This window comes from Loxodonta africana, chromosome 24 (assembly GCF_030014295.1).
Source record: "Loxodonta africana isolate mLoxAfr1 chromosome 24, mLoxAfr1.hap2, whole genome shotgun sequence".
Taxonomy (NCBI): domain Eukaryota; kingdom Metazoa; phylum Chordata; class Mammalia; order Proboscidea; family Elephantidae; genus Loxodonta; species Loxodonta africana.
The window spans coordinates 27,881,641-27,899,311 of NC_087365.1; the positions used below are offsets into that span (position 1 = coordinate 27,881,641).

The 17,671-nt window shown below is 40.5% G+C and overlaps 1 protein-coding gene across 9 annotated transcripts in view; it reads right to left on the reverse strand.

Moving 5' to 3' along the window:
* Positions 1–17,671, reverse strand: part of LOC100671183 (zinc finger protein 343-like) — a 57,133-nt gene that overhangs the window by 20,213 nt on the left and 19,249 nt on the right. For 8 of the 9 annotated variants that reach the window (XR_010319225.1, XM_023550091.2, XM_023550089.2 and 5 more), the window contains 3 exons: positions 13,617–13,882; positions 13,383–13,438; positions 10,943–11,069 (listed from right to left, as the gene is read on the reverse strand). Coding sequence is in view for 8 of the 9 variants with exons in the window: in XM_023550091.2 (XP_023405859.1) it covers positions 10,943–11,069; positions 13,383–13,438; positions 13,617–13,659 (226 nt within the window). In the remaining variant the exon portion in view is untranslated. Of the gene's footprint in view, positions 1–10,942; positions 11,070–13,382; positions 13,439–13,616; positions 13,883–15,830; positions 15,914–17,671 lie in introns of all 9 variants that reach the window. The other variant, XM_064275874.1, reaches the window with a different exon arrangement.

Here is a 17,671-nt window from a genome sequence, read left to right on the forward strand (position 1 = left end):
TTAGAGTTTTCCCCGTATCTTTTTTGCTTTAATTTTATTTCTTTGAGTATGTCAAAGAGAAAAACTATTCAAAAAGGTAACCTCAGAGAAATGGCTTTCCTTCCCATATCCTCTCAACAAAATTCCACATATAAGCCTATAGGTAACCAATCTCACTGCTTTCCGGCTTATGCATCTGTGTTACTTCCTGCAAAAAATAAAAGGATGTGTAATTTTTTTTCTTTTTTTATTAACTTTTATTTATTTTGTTGTTGTTGAGAATATACACAGCAGAATATATACCAATTCAACAGTTTCTACCTGTACAATCCAGTGACATTAACTCTTTGAGTCATGCAACCATTCTCATCCTCCTTTTTTGAGTTGTTCCTCCTTCACTAACACACTCACAGCTCCCTAAGGTTCCCACAATCCCACAAGCCACACACTTTACAAAGTGGATGTCATCTTAGTATCTACAAAAAAAAAAAGGAAACCAGCAGCTTCTGAGGCTCTAATATTTGATTACTGTCCAACCCACCACGAGAAATGTTTCCTTAGTTACAAACACAGAGAGGACATCTGACTCCATCAAGCCACACTCAACTTAATGATCGACTTTTTCATACAGGATTTTTCTTAACACAGGTCAGGTTGAGAACAAGATTTTGAATTCATTTTTGCATATGGGTGAGGCATGGATCCTATTTCATTTTCCTGTATATAGAAATCCGATTCTACCAATGCATTTTTTTTTTTTTAATTATGCTTTAGGGGCAACTTTACAGAGCAAATTAGTTTTCATGAAATAGTTAATACACAAATCGTTTTCTGACTTTGGTTGCCAACCTTGCAACCAACGCTCTTCCCTTCTCCACCCCAGGTTCCCTGTTTCCATTTGTCCAGTTTTCCTGTCCCTTCCTGCCTTCTTGTCTTTGCTTTTGGGCTGGTGTGCCCATTTAGTCTCACAGGATTGAACTACAAGGCGTGTTCCTCATGTGTGTTACTGCTTGCCTGATAGACCTATCTAATCTTTGGCTGAAGGGTGAACCTCAGGAGTGACTTTAGTACTGAATTAAAAGCATGTATGGGGGCCATACTCTTGGAGCTTCTCCAGTCTCTGTCAGACCAGCAAGTCTGGTCTTTTTTTGGTGAATTTCAATTTTGTTCTATATTTCTCCCCCACTCTGTCTGGGACCCTCTATTGTGATCCCTCTCAGAGCAGTTGGTGGTGCTAGCTGGGCACCATCGAGTTTATTCTGGGCTGTCTGGCAGAGACTGTGATAGTTGTGGTCCATTAGTCCTTTGGACTAATCTTTCCCTTGTTTCTTTGGTTTTCTTCATTCTCCTTCGCTCCAGCCTATATGGGACCAGTAGATGTACTTTAGATGGCTGCTCACAGGCTTTTAAGACCCCGGTCGCTAGTTGCCATAGTCAGATGTAGAACATTTTCTTCATAACTGTTATGCCAACTGAGCTAGGTGTTCCCCAAAACCATGGCCCCCCCTCTCAGCACAGTAACTCCATCCCTCAGGGAGTTTGGATAAATCTGTGAAGCTTCTATGACCTTGCCTTGGTCAAGTTGCGCTGACTTCCCCAGTTTTGTGTACTGTCTTACCCTTCGCCAAAGTTACCACTTATCTACTGTCTATTTAGTGTTTTTCCCTCCCCATCCCTTTCCCCCCTTGTAACCATCAAACATTGTTTCTTTCTGTGTGTAAACTTTTGAGTTTTTAAAATAGTGGTCTCATTCAGTTTTTGACCTTTTGTGATTGACTTATTTCGCTCAGCATAATGTCCTCCAGATTCATCCATGTTATGAGATATTTTACAGAATCATCTCTCTTTATCGTTGCATAGTATTTCATTGTGTTTATGTACCACAGTTTATCCGCTCATCTGTTGATGGGCACTTAGGTTGTTCTCAGAGTTTTGCTATTGTGAATAATACTGCGATGAATATGGGTGTGCTTATGTCTATTTGTATGATTACTCTTCTCTAGGATATATTCTTAAGAGTGGGAATGCTGGATTGAAGGTATTTCTATTTCTAGCTTTTTAAGGAAGCACAATATCATTTTCCAAAATGGTTGTTCCATTTTACATTCCTAGCAGTGCATAGGAGTTCCAATCTCCCCATAACTTGTCCAACATTTGTTATTTTCTGTTTTTTTCATTAGTGACAGTAATGTCAGGGTGAGGTGGTATCTCATTGTGATTTTGATTTGCATTTTTTAATGGCTAGTGATTCTGAGCATTTCCTCATGTGTCTGTTAGCCGCCTGAATATCTTCTTTGGTGAAGTGTCTGTTCATATCCTTTGCCCATTTTTTAAATTGGCTTGTCTTTTTGTTGTAGAGGTGGTGGATTTTCCTATAGATTTTAGAGATTAGATCTTTGTCAGATATGTCATAGCCAAAATTTTTTTCCCAGTCTGTACATTCTCTTTTTACTCTTTTGGTGATGTCTTTTGGTAAGTGTAAATGTTTAATCTTTAGAAGATTCCAGTTATCCAGCTTATCTTCTGGTGTTTGTATATTGTTAGTTATGGTATGTATGCTATTTATGTCGTATATTAGGGCCCTAGCATTGACCCTATTTTTTCTTCCATGATTTTTATAGCTTTTGGTTTTATATTTAGGTCTTTGATCCATCATGAATTAGTTTTTGTGTATGGTGTGAGGTAAAGGTACTGCTTTTTTTTTTTTTTTTAAACAAATGCACATCCAGTTTTGTTAGCATTATTTGTTAAAAAGACTGGCTTTTCCCCATTTCATGAACTTTCAGCCTTTGTCAAAAATCAGGTGACTGTAGGTATATGGATTTACACGTGGGTTCTCAATTCTGTTCCATGGGTCAATGTGTCTGTTGTTGTACCAGTACCAGGCTGTTTTGACTACTGTAGTTGATAGCAGACTCTATGGTCAGGTAGTGTAAGGCCTTCTACTTTGTTCTTCAATAATGCTTTATTTATCTGGAGCCTCTTTCCTTTCCATATAAAGTTAATGATTAGTTTTTCCATCTTGTTAAAGAACGCTGTTGGTATTTGGATTGGGATTGCATTGTATCTGTAGATTGCTTTGGGTAGAGTCAACATTTTCACAATGTTAAGTCTACCTATCCATGAGCACGGTATGTTTTTCAATCTAGGTAGGTCTCTTCCAGTACTGTTTAGTAGTTTTCTTTGTATAGGTCTCTTACATCCCTGGTTACATTTATTCCTAAGTATTTTACTTTTTTAAGGGACTACTGTAAATGGTATTGTTTTCCTGATTTCCTTTTCATAGTTCTCTTTATTGGTGTATAGGAATTCAACTGATTTTTGTATGTTTTTCTTATATCCTGCTACTCTGCTGAAACTATTAGTTCCAGTAGTTTTCTTGTGGAGTCTTCAGGATTCTCTATGTATCATCTGAGAATGACAGTTTTACTTCTTCCTTACCAGTTTGGGTGCCCTTTATTTCTTTTTCTTGCCTTATTATTGCTCTAGCTAGAACTTCTAGCACAATGTTAAATAAGAGTAGTGATAAAGGACATCCTTATCTTGCTCCCGTTCTCAGGGGAATGTTTTCAACTTCTCTGCATTGAGAATGATGTTGCCTGCTGGTTTTCCACAGATGTCCTTTATTATAAGGAGCTCTGGTGGTGCAGTGATTTATAAACCAGCGGCTCCGCTGGAGAAAGACATGGCAGTCTGCTTCCATAGAGATTTACAGCCTTGGAAACCCTATGGGGTTGCTATGAGTCAAAATCGACTCAACAGCAGTGTGTTTGGCTTTGGTTTGGCCTTTATTATGTTGAGGAATTTCTTTTCTATTCCTACTTTATTGAATTTTTAATCAGGAATGGGTGTTGGACTTCATCAAACGTCTTCTCTGCACAGGTTGACATGATCATGTGATTCTTTATGTGGTGGATTACACTGATTTTCTAATGTTGAACTGTCCTTGCATACCTAGTATAAATCCCACTTGATCATGGTGTATCTTTTTTTATACGATGCTGCATTCCATTGGCTAGAATTTTGTTGAGAATTTTTAATCTGTATTCATGAGAAATACTGGTAATTTTCTTTTCTTCTGGTGTCTTTGCCCAGGAGGCGGGAAGAGGTAGAGATGGGTCATTTGTTTGCAGCATGAACCAGGCTGAGGCCTGAGGCTGTAGTGGGGCCCGCAGTGAGGTGGGCCAGTTCCTTCCCCTTGGGGCTGCGGAGAATGGTGAGGAGGGGCTCCAGGCAGCAGGAAGGGGTTTAGGGATTCAGGCTGGTTCCTCTGGTGGCTGTGCAGCATGGTGAGGCAGAGACCCTGCCAGCAGGGAGGGGCCAGGGGGGTCTAGGCCAGTTGCCCTTGGGGCTATGGAGCATGGCGAGGTGGGGCTTGAGCCAGCAGCAAGGCATCTGGGCCGGTTGCCCTTGAGGCCACAGAGCACTGCAACATGGGGCTAAGCGGGCTGGGAGAAGTGTGGGGGTTTTGGCTGGTTCCCTTTGGGGCCTCGAAGCATAGTGACACAGGGACCTAGCTGGCTGGGAGGGGTCTGGGGGTCCAGCCAGTAGGGCTGACGGGGGTAGGCAGGGGGGTGGGGTTGGTGAGGGGGATAGGTGGGTGAAGGCAGTGGCAGAGGGGGCTAGATGGAAGAGGGCAGCAGGGCGGGTTAGTACTGTTGTTACAGAGCTGGGGCTGCTGGGACTGGGTGGTTCTTTCCAATATTCACCAGAGGGGTAGGGGTGGTGGGAGCATGCTCCTGTAGTTAACAGGTGAGGATCTAGGCTCCTCGAGTTGCAGGCAGCAAACATGGTCTCACTTAGCCCTGAGTGTGTCCCCACTGTGCCTCTATCTCCTGTTGGGAATTCCGCGGAGTTGCCTTTTTGCATGCAAGGTTGTTGGCTTTATTTTAGGATGGCCATTTGACTCTCTACTCCTTCAGCATTTTCTATCAGTTCCTTCTCAGAGGCTTCTGATCTAATACTTTGTCCCTTCAACAAAGGTTCAGGGTTCCAGGGTTGATGTCTGTATCTGTTTTACGGGTCTTTTTTTACAGCAAGATGATACAGTGCCTCTGCCTAGTCCACCTTCTTAGTTCCACCTCAACACGATTTATTGGAGAGACTTTTCTTTCCCCATTGAATGAACTTAGCGCCCTTTTCAAAAATCAGTTGACAATAGATGTACAGCTTTATTTCTGGACTCTCAATTCTATTCCATTGGTCTATGTTTTTTTTTTTATGTGTTTACTGTTATACCAGTACCAGACTGTTTTGATTACTGTAGCTGTTTACAACGTTTTAACATCAGGAAATTTGAATCCTCTTACTGTCTTCTCTTTCAACATTGCTTTAGCTATTTGGGGCCTCTTGCCATTCCCTATAAAGTTGAGGATTGCTTTTTCTATTTCTGTAAAGAGGAATGTTAGAATTTTGATGGGGATTGTGTTGACGACCTTAGATTGCTCTGGGTAGTATTAAATCTTAATATTGTTAATATTCCAATCCATGAACATAAACATCTTCCCATTTAAGTCTTTTTAAATCTCTTTCAGCAGTGTTTTATAATTTTATTGTATTAGTCCTTCACGTCCCGGTTAAATTTATTCCTAGTTATTTACTCTCTTAGATGTTATCGTAAGTCAAATTGTTTCCCTTTCAAATATCTCATTGCTGGTATACAGAAACCCAACTAATTAAATTCCTCTATTAGCTCTGGAAGTTAGATGTGTAATTTTCTTATTTCTGATTTTTAAAAAAACATTCTTTGCACTTGGCTGGTTTCATAATATATCCTGGAATTCATGCCGCATCAGTTCAGAGGGATCTTCCTTATTATTATTATTTTTTTATAGCTTTGTAGAAATTAATTGTGAGGATGTACTACAATTTCCACAACCAATTTACTATATGTGGACATTAGTTTACTTCCAAAATTTTATATACAGATAATGCTGGAATGAATAATCTCTTATAAATGTGTTTTCATATTGATGAAGACGAAACTTCAGGGTAAATTCCTGTAAGTAGTAGGATTGCCGAGTCCAAGTATATGTAAATTTCATTTTGTTAGATATTACCAAGCTTCCCTCCATAACGGTTGCACCATTTTGCGGTGCCTGTTTCCCTCAACCTTGCCAACAGTGTTTTGTCAATCTTCTGAAATGCTACCAGTGTAACAGGTAAGAATGGTACAGATCTAAGTGTAATTTTAGTTTGCATTTGTCTTATCAGAAGTGAAGTTAAACATTTTCCCATACACTTAAGGGCTAAAGTTGTATCTTCCTTTGTGAACTGTGCTTTCAGGTATTTTGCCCCCTTTTTTTTCTATTCAGCACTTGTTTTTTCCATCAAATTTTAAATTTCTTTCTACATTAGGGAAAAATAACTCTTCTTATCTGATACATGTGGCAAATATTCCTGAAGTCATATGTCTTTTGACTTTGCTTTTAATGTCAAATTTATCAATCTCTTTTTATGCATCTGGATTTTTAGCCAAATTTAGAAAGCCTTTTCCTATGCCCTGGTTATAGAAGAATTTATGTATATTCTAGTATGCCTGTGGTTTAATTTATTACATTTAGATATCTGATCATTTGGAAATTTTCTTTTGTATGGTATGAGGTATGGTCCAGTGTTTTATTTTTCTAAATGGGTATCTAGTTGCCCAACATTATTTATTAAAATGTCCACTTTTACCATATCTTAAAACTACATATGTACTTGTGTTGATTTCCTGACTTCTTTTTCAATTTCACTGGTGTATCTGTCTATTCATACCAGTACCACACTGTTTTAATTTTAAAGGTTGAGTCGGAATCGAATCGACGGCACTGGGTTTTTTTTTTTCTAATCTGTCTATTCATATCAGTACCACATTGTTTTAATTTTAAAGGTTTCATAGCATATTTTAATGTCTGCTAGGGCTAGTACTGTGTTTTAGCCTTTTCTTTCCAGTTTTCTCGTGGATATTCTTTTCTATGTGAACTTTTACAGCACTGGGGTTGGTTGGGTATGTGAACTTTATAAAAGAGCTTGTTCCTATGTTTTTAAAACTAGAATTGTGTTAAATTTCTAAATTAACTCAGGGATAACTGATAACCTGATTCTAATTTATAAAAATATTTTTTGGGAAAAATTAAATTTTAACACAGATTTGGTATCAGATGCTACCAAGCTATCATCATTAATCTCACTGGATGTGACAGTGGTATGGTGGTTATGTGAGAATCCATCTTTAATTTTTAGAGAAACATAATATGTTTAGGGTCAAAACAACATATTAGGGATTAGCTTTGAAATTATTCAGTAGAAAAGAGAAAAAGGAAGGACGAAGCAAGTAGGTAATATGCTTATAACTGCTAAACCCAAAAAAACAAACCTGTTGCTGCTGAGTCAATTCAGAAGCATAGTGACCCTACAGGACAGAGTAGAACTGCCCTAAAGCGTTTCCAAGGAGCAGCCGGTAAACGTGAACTGCCACTTTTGGTTAGCCACTGAGCTTTTAACCACTGCGCCACCAGGGTTCTTATAACTGTTAAGCCTACCTTAAAACCCACTGCCGTTGAGTAGATTCCGACTCACATAGCGACTCTATAGGACAGAGAAGGACAGTCCCATAAAGTTTCTAAGGCTGTAAATCTTTACGCAAGCAGATTGCCACATACATCTTTCTTCCATGGAACGGCTGGTGGGTTTGAAAGGCCAACAACCTTTTGGTTATCAGCCGAGAGCTTATGATTAGCAGTGAGCATATTAACTGTCTGTACCACCCAGGGACCTGAATTCTTTTTTTTTTTTTTTTTTTAAGATTTAGCTCAAGCTTCCCCTCTTGTGGTAAACTGTGTTATGGTCAAAATATTTGCTGGCCCTTCCCACTGAGCCCATCGCTGCAGATGAATTATCTTTCCCACCACAATGACATTGTTGTTGTTAGATGCCGTTGAGTCAGTTCCGACTCATAGCAACCCTATGTACTACAGAACCAAACACCGCATGGTCCTGTGCCATCCTCACAGTGACCTTCGACATGGCTATGTGATTAGCTTTGGTTAACGAAGGTTAGTGAGGTTTAGTTCCACTTTCAAACAAGCTTTACCAGCCACGGTGTGCTTCCATCATTGCTCTTTTTGACCCTCTGCTTGAGACTCCCATAACCCAGACAGAGGCTGCTCCTTTTGCCTGGATCCCAAAACCAGTGAGCTGAGTCGAACCTGAACTGTAGCCACAAAGCAATGTAAGTGATCAATGATCATTCACTGTTATAAGCCATTAAATTATTGGGGTTGTGTGTTATCAAATTACTAAGCCTAAATTGACTTAAGTATCTTTTCTATGAAGTCTTCAAAGATTTTTGCAGGGAGAATTGGCCTAATTATTTTTAACAGAGCACTTGAAAAAAAGACATCATAACATAAATATCTGGAGAAATAGAGGAAGAGAGACTGGTTTAGGAAGAAAAACGGCAGTATGATCTCAAATTCTGATAAGTTTGAGAAACTTAATGTTTTGTAGGCAAGTAAAAAATACAGGTGATACAGTGACAGAGAGAAAATGGGTTCATCATAATATGTAATGGTCAAAATCATTAAAGGTCACAGGTTGTTTAAGGATGTGAATGTAGGCACAGAGAAAGAACATATGACACTAAGTTCTATGGGCCACAATAGTCTGAAGGAATGCAAAAGAAATAAGAGAAAAACCCAAAAGAGAGACATAATACATGAGACAACTCAGAATACTGTGGTGTTGAACAAGATAAAGGAAAACATTTCAAGAAATGCAACTGGATCCAGGGATCCAGGCTTTCAGTAACAAGATTAATTTGAACCAGGTAATTTTAGTATTTTCTTCTGGACCAGTAAAATGTATTAACATAGAAAAAGAATACTATGACCAGAGAAAAATAAAAATAAAAACCAAACCTAACTAGATTGACTAGCAATAGCCAAATCAAGAAAGAGCTCTGATGGTACACAGGTTAAGCACTCAGCTGCTAACCAAAAGGTCAGTGGTTCAAACCCAGAAGCATCTCCTTGGCTGGAAAATGTGGCAGTCTGCTTCCGTAAAGATTATAGCCTTGGAAACCCTCTGGGGCTGTTCTGTTCTGTCCTATAGGGTTGCCATGAGTCAGAATCAACTTGTGGGCAATGGATTTGGCCAAATCAAAACACACAAAACTAGATTCAAATGAAGAAATCTATACAGGCAGTCCCTGACTTATGACAGGGTTCCGCTCTGACGACTTCGTTCTAAGTTGTTTCTGATGTAAAGTTGAATACCTCACTTTTTTTTAAAGTTTTCATTATTATTTCGTTCTTTGATCAGTATCTAAGTCTGACCTTTGTCTTTGGAGGTTGGCATAAGAATAATAACATCAACAAATTACAGGTTTAGTTTTCCTTTTCTAACGTGGCTACTAGGAAATTTTAAATTACCTACGTGGCTCCCATTATATTTCCAGTGGCCAGTGCTAATCTAGACCAAGATTTGCGAAAACAAAGGCCCAGAGGTCAAATCCAGGCCTCTCTTTATTTTTGCACAGTATGCAATCTAAGACTATTTTTTACATTTTTAAATGTTTAGGAAAAAAAGTCAAAAGAATATTTCATAATATGTGAAAAGTATATAAAATTCAAATTTCAGTGTCCGTAACTAAAGTTTGACTGCAACACAGCCACGCCCGCTTGTGTAGGTGGGACTGATGACTGCTTTTGCACTACAACAGCAGAATTAAGAGTTGTGACGGAAGCTATGGAGCTGTAAACCTGACTAGTTACCCTCCGGCCCTTTACAGAAAAAAGTGGCCCACCCCTGATCTAGAATAATGTTGCAGTTGATAATATCTATCAACCTAGATTTAAGAATCATTATAAATACTTTAATAAATGTAGAAAGAAAAAAATGTGGTTTATGAAATCCAAAAGCCATAAAAAATTTGGCATTTAATTTTAACTTCTGTTATAGAAGACATCTCTTACGACTCTCCCCTTGGCAAGCTCTGCCCCAAGTTCACTGGCCTCCTTACAGTTCCTCACACTTGGCAGGCACATCTCTTCCTTCAGGCCTTAGCACCAACGACAACTCCCTCCATGCGATATGCTCTTATCCTGGGTACCTAGAGTTCTAACTCCCTCACCTTTATGTCTTTGGTCAAACGTTACCTCCTCGCTAATTTCAAATACCCAATTTCAAAATTCGGCCAGCCACCCTGTCACACCCAAGACCCCTTTCTCCCATTTTATTTTATTACTAGTTTTTCACTTTATAACACTAGTCACTTTTTAACATCCAATTTTTAATATCTCTGTGTATAAAGTTCACTGTTTGTTGTCTGTTTGTTTATACTCAAAGGTAAGCCCAGTGAGGGCTGTGATTTCTAACTATTACATTTATTAACGTGTTCTGAGTATCTAGACATTATCTGGCACATAGTGAAAACACACAAAAACAAAGCCTGTTGCCGTCAAGTTGATTCCAATTTGTGGCCATCCCATGTGTAACAGAGGAGAGTTGCTCCACGGGGCTTACCTTTTGTTTTTGTTATTTATTTGGTCCATAGGGTCTTCTGGGCTGTAACCCTTATGGAAGCAGATCATCAGGCCTTCCTTCTCCAGTGCCGTTGGAAGGGCTCGAACAACCAGCCTCCAGATTAGTAGTCGGGCACAAACTGTTTGTTCCACCCAAGAACCTTTGGCACATAGAACACCAGAGAAGTACCTGTTGCCATCGAGTCAATTCCAACTCATAGCAACCTCCTAGGACAAGCAGAATCGCCCCATAGGGTTTTCAAGGCTGTAAATCTATACAGAAGCAGACTGCCACATCTTTCTCCAGTGGAGCGACTGGTGGGTTCAAACCGCCAATCTTTCAGTTAGTAGCTGAGTGCTTAACCACTATACCACCGGGGCTGCTTTGGTACGTAGTAGGTGGCCAATATATATCTACCGAATTAATGAAGGAAATGAATATAGCACATCCTCACCCAATGAGAGCAGATTCCTGTAAATCTCCGCCATCACCTCTTTGTACAGGTTCTTCTGCTCAGAGCTCAGTCCCTTCCATTCTGCCTCCGTGAAGACCACGGTGACGTCCTCAAATGTAACCGGTTCCTAGAATAAGCAATAAATCAAGGCACAGCAAATCACCATCAGTTTGGCCCTAAATAGTCTGGATCTGAAGCTCACTTAATTCTTTTCAGAGAACACAGCCCTCCATATCAAGTTCTTCTGGACGCGACTGTACACCTGGCTTTGTGATAAAACCTGTAGGGAGCGCGAGTGCTACATAAAGCTGATCCTGGCCCTCATGCACCTACGACTTCATCGAAGAAACAATTCGTGAATCAATTTGAAAACATTAAGTATTATTAAGAAGGTGACTTTGAGAATTTACAATGAAATAATTCAAAGACGGGACAGTACAGGAGGGCTAGAAAAGAATAAAAGGGATCATGGAGGTGAGGCTTGTGGTAGACATTAAGGGATGGTGAAGATTTAAAGAAGATGGAAGGAAACTTCAACCATAGAGAAAAGTGGGAGGGAAAAGATGGGGTCTGGAATGAGCATTTCTGAAGAGTTCAGGTCACGAAATGGGATCTGTAAATTCACTATCTTTGCTTATGCATTTTAATAAGCTTTTCTAATGAAGTCATTAACACTTTACTCATCATGCAGAGTGGCACCTCATCTATTCAAAACAGTTGGCAAGACAATGGCAATTATATTCCAGAAAAAAAATCATTTACAGATAACTTTATCTTTAAAAACAAAAAGACACTTCAACCTGCTGCTGTTGAGACAATTCCGACTCATAGCAGCTCTATGGGACAGAGTAGAATTGCTCCGTAGGGTTTCCAAGGCTGTAATCTTTACAGAGGCAGACTCCTGTATCTTCCTCTCACTGAGTGGCTTGAGGGTTCAAACCACTGACCTTTCATTTAGTAGCCTGGTGCTTAATCACCGCATCACCAGGGCTCCTACACTTTACTGAGGTACAATTTAAAATTCATTTGCTTTATAATTCATCTACTTTACGGGAATTCCTCACTTTGTACAGTTCCAGTATGCACAAATTTCAGTTACCACGGTTTAGTTAAACAACCCCAGTGCCCCAACAAAAGGGTTCAAACTTCAGTTCCCATGTGATACATTAACTGTGAATAATTGCATAAAGTACAGACTTTGCTGCTAGCTCTTCAGTTCACAGATCATTACATAAATATAGATGCACACCAAGATCAGTAATGAATCACATGACTTCTTTCAGTTCAGCTGACCTAAGGGGAGGGAGGAGAGCTGATCCAATCAATTTGACCATCTAATGAAGTCAACAAAAGCTCTGGACACACAAGCTCCATGAGCTTCCTGGTTGGTGGAAGACATCAATGCACGTGGGGTGGTGGCACATCCCTTTTTGGGACATGGAAGCTCTGCTCTGGGAACCTTCCCAGACCTTGCCCTATGCATCCCTTTATTTACATTCTTTTTGTTTGTTTGTTATAATAAAGCTCTAATCATAAATATAGCACTTTTTGTAAGTTCTGTGAGTTGTTCTAGCAAATTATCAAACCCAAAGGAGTAGTGGGAGATAGCAGGTCAGAAATGAGGGATCACGGCAGGGGCTCCCAAGCTTGTGACTGGCATCCCGAAGGGATAAGAGAAACCCCAAATTTGTATCCAGCAGCTCAGCACTGAGGTTGTCATGTGGACTCTCAAACTTGTGGCTAAAATCTGCCTGTTTAGCAGTCTGAAGAACAGGGTCCTTTTCACTTGTGAGATGTGACCTAGCTCCTGGTGACTAAGGGTCAGAGAAAGAAGTGCTGTGTGGGCAGACAGTGATAGAACTGAGAAGGGAAAGTGGGTATTTTGATATTTTATATTTGAGATTTACCAACACAATATCATATTTCTATAAATAAGACTGTTATCTGCCACTGAGTCAATTCCGACTCGTGGTGACCTCATGTGTGCATTAGATATGATTGTTGAAGCTACATGATGGTACCTGATAATCTATTTTTACTACGCTCACTATTTCTTTATGTCTAAGAAGTTCAATGACAAAAAGGAAAAAGATGCCCAGTGTACAAGGTATCATTAGATAGTATGTTACGTGGATGTGTAGTGAAATTTAATAGTACATTTGAAAATTTTAATAATGTCAGTTTTTCAAAAATATTCCTTATGTCTTAGAATTTCCTGGATTCTTAATATTAATCTTGGGTATATTTTCCAAGAAGAAAAATAAAATGCAAAAATGTAGAAACCATTCTAATATACCTAACATGGTACCTGACATAAAGGCATAAAATGCCTAAACGTTGATTGCCTTCTCCCTTCAAGACAGAATATTTGCCTGTTCTGTGGGTTTTGTTTATGGGAAATAAGCCACGGTTTCAGTAAAACAAGGTAATTCCAACTCACCACTATTTTGGGCTTCCTCTTTTCTTGGGGCCAGTCAATATCCTTAGAAGACAAACCTAAGGGAAGACAGAAAAGCTGTGAGAAAGTGGATCTCCCATAATGCTCCCAGAGTAGCTCTTCTGAGCCACGGGATGGAAGGAAGTATCCACTTTACTCAGCTGTGGCCACTGAAGCATTCTCACCTGCACCTGGAGCCTTGGTACCCCTCTTCACCAGACCCTCAACAACGCTCACCTTTTGCCTTATGTGCTTGAGTCAATTTCTTCATGGTCTCCATATCTCCCCTGTTCTCTGAAGCCAAAATCTTCTCCCAGTCCTGCTCTCCCCAGGCAGAGGGATCAAGCAACGTAATGGCCCCAGAGTCAGTGCAGTGACTGGCTTGAAATTCTGCCACAGGGCCAGTTGGAAGTTATTTCATCTCAAGGTAGATTTCTGCTGCCTGGGCTGGCTTCTTCAAACCTCAGTTATAAACGCCTCTCTTGTCTCCATGGATCCAGGACCTGTGGGATGGAGAAGCTACTTGATGCCGCTGGGTCCTTTCCTGTGTGCTCTAAATCCATGCCTCTTCGGCAGGGATCCTGTCCTCTCACACCCTCCTCATTCACCATCACAGAGTCTCAGTCTTCTCAGGTTCTCTGGATTTTTCTATCTTTATTCATTTTTGGCCTATAACTCTCAAATCTGTTCCCTGACACTCTCCCTTACCTGTCAAAACTTACTGCACCCTTCTTGTCCCCACATCTCAGATTCAAGCTTCATGCCCCAGTTCGGTTTCTGCTACATGAGTCAGTGAAGACAGAATACAGCCTAACACTCTCGGAGAAAGACCCTCCAATGTCTCCCTCCAGACCAATCAGGGCATGCAGCAGTCAGCTTCAGACTCCCTCAGCCCGAGGTTCCTGCTGTGTTCAATTCTCTATGTACCTGTATCTTGGAGAGGTTTGGGGTCTGAACCAAGTCCCTCCAGGTATCACAATGACTTCTGCTAAGATAACACCCCACCTTCTACTTCTGTGTGTGTATGGCACATGAACCTATCAAAGACCTCTACTCATGTGATCCAGCCGAGTGAGGTAGTGTTAGGAACAATGCCACCTTTAGAAGCTCCTGACACCCTGGCCAGGATCTCAGACCACATGACTACAGTCCTACTGCTGACTTGTTCCTGTTATCTGCCACTGAGTCAATTCCAACTCACGGTGACCTCATGTGTGCAGAGTAGCACTGCTCTGTAAATTTTTCAGGGCTGTGACCTTTTGGAAAGTTTGCAAGGCCTATCTTCCAAGGCACCTCTGGGTGGATTCAAACTTCCAGTACTAGTTCTTAGCTGGTGGTCAAGATCTTAATCGTATGCGCTACCCAGGGACGCCTTACCGCTGCCTAGTACCCCTTTAAGGCTAGCTGGGGTTCCCTAAGACACATTCCTGACTCATCCCCCCAACACTGTAAGCAGAGCTGCTCACTCCCTCTTCAATCCAAGGTATGTCACCTTAATTAAACTATATTGCAATTTTTCTACTTCAATGATGATTTTTACTAGAATGTGAGCTTCTTGCAAGAAGAAATGCATCTTGCTCATTTTGCTAATCCTAGTGATTAGGATACAATAGGGCTCTGTGGCAGATTTTTTCATTTTCCCCTACTATCTGTTTCTCAATCAATGAGTTATACTTCCTTGCCCCTGACATTAAGCTTGACTGTGACTTGCCTTGAGCAATGCATGTGAGTGGAAGTGACAGTGCGATTTCTAAGCATTGCATGACTCCACCCTCTCTCTTGCTCTTGTTCTTCTGCCAGGAGAGCAACAAGTTCCCAAAACAGACGGGGTTCTCCTTCAGCCTTGGTTCTGACGTAAGTCATGGTGTAGAACCAAAAACAACTTATGAAGCATGAAGAATGTGGTTGGGTTTAAGGTTAGATCGCTGTGAGTTTTTGAGATCATGTGTTACTGCAGCACAACTTAATCTAAGGGGATAAATACAGCTCACCTCCTCCTAACAGTACTAGTATCAGTGGCTAACATTAACAAAGCAGGTACTGTACGGAACAGTTCATTAATCTTCACAACAGAGCCAAGATGTAGGCACTGCTATTATTTCCATCTCACAGAGAAAACTGAGGCATTAAGAAGTTGGTTTATTTGTCCCTAAGATCCTATAGCTATCAAGTGTTGGTGTCAAGACTAGAACGTAAGATCTCATCCCAAAGCCCCTTTTCTTCACCAATGCCTAAAGTAACGTCCGCTGAAAAAATGACTACATGAAAAAGCACAGTTACCAGATGTCCATAGGAGATCAAAACTCACCCTGAAGAAGCCAAGGCCCTCAGAGTGAAGTGGAGGAAAAGGTTTGTATTGTTTAGGATAGACTGTGTTATTCTGTAGTAAGAAACAACCTCTCAAATTCTCAGTGACTTAAAGTATTAAAGTAATAAAGGTTTGTGTCTCACTCAGGATCCATGTCCATCCTGCGTCAACTATAATTGTGCTCAATGTCATCTTCACTCCAGGGCTCAGGCCAACAGTGCAGCCTCTACTTGGAACATGGCCAGTGGAAATGGCAGAAGAATGGAGTTGAAGGAGGAAATGAAAAATAAAGAACCATACGCAGTAAACAAGTAATATAAATGAGTAATTTTATGAATAAAAATCAGCACAAATCTGGTTCCTATGAGGCTGAGGTGAAATATATCCCAGATGTCCAAATTCTCCAAGCTGCTGTGCCAGTCCACCATCTCTGACACCAGCCACTCCCCCTCCCCTCAGCACTCTTCTTTTCCCCATTAGGTTCAGTAATTAGCTGCGGCATCTCACAGAACACACAAACTGTACTTATAGTTAAGTGGTTTATTGGGATACAACTCAGAATAGCATGCAACTTAAAAGTAACAGGATACAACTCAGAATGCAGTTGGCCACGCAGGACAGCTTTCCTGCAGGATAATTCTGAAAGCAAAAATGTTCCCTACTGCTGTAGTTCTCCATTAGCATCTCGGAAAATTGTGCTGTCAGAGCCTCTCTGCCAGCAGGTCATCTCTGCTGCTAACTGGCCCACCTCACAGCAGTGTAGCAGCTTGCTTAGCTCTCTTATCTGCTCTCTGTCACTAACTGGCCCAGCTCATATCCAGTGTAGCACCTTCAGGACCATGCAGCTTCCATGTCACTCTGCTTCACAGCCAGCTTAGCTTTTACCCAGTAACTATCTTTCTCTACCAGGGGCCCTCAAAATCTTCTGCTTTTCAGGCACTTATGTATCCCAACCCTCATTAGTTACAAGGCAGGACCTCCCTCACCAGACCAGAGTTCAACCAATCCTAAATTACCCATGAGATGTCAGTCAACTCAGGTCTTGTTAATTACCAGCCCAGGCCAGACACAAGTATTAAACCAACAAGCTTTTACAGCTTATCCTGGAAATGTCAATCAACACGGGGAATACCCTGGGCAAAAGTAACAAACCCCATGGGGTAGAAAATTAGCTAGGAGCCCATTTCCACCAAGTTGCTTCTCCAAAGAACTAGGTAAGGCAGGGATAACAACTCCTCAGGGATTAGGGGGAAATCTCCCAAGCTGTTTTTCCAAAGAACGAAGTCAAAAAGCCACAAAAAGGAACTCATTTCGCCACAGAGAGAGAAAAGATTAATAAGTCTCAGGACTAAAGAGGTAACATGTCTACAGATAAAAATTCTAAAATTGTATGAGCTAAACGTTGTAAAAAGGAATTTAAAATACCTGGAAGAAATGGGTAATTTCCTAGAAGAATACAAATTTTCTAAAATAGGCTCAATAAAAGGGAAAGGAAAAAAATAAATTATTAACTGAAGAAGAAAATGAAAAGGCAGTCAAAGATCCACTTTCCAAAAGACATCAGCTTCAGACAATTTTACTGGCCAGTTTTAGCAAAATTTTTGGCAATAGGTAATTCCCGTATTAAATATTAAGTGTGCCAAAGCATAAAAAAAAACAACTTCCTAACTCATCAAGGGCACCAAAAGCAAACAAACAGCATTATAGAAAATGAGAAGTCAATGCCATTTATAAACATGATGCAAAAGTCCTAAATAAAATGCTAGCAAAGTGAACGCAGCTGTACCTTAAACATAACAATACATCATGACCAAGTATATTTTATTCCAAAACTGACAGGACAGTTTAACATCAGAAAATCTACTACGAGAGGAGGAACCTCTGACTCATAACGACCCTACAGGACAGAGAAGAACTGCCCCACAGGGTTTCCAAGGAGTGGCTGGTGGATTCAAACTGCTGACCTTTTGGTTAGCGGCTGAAT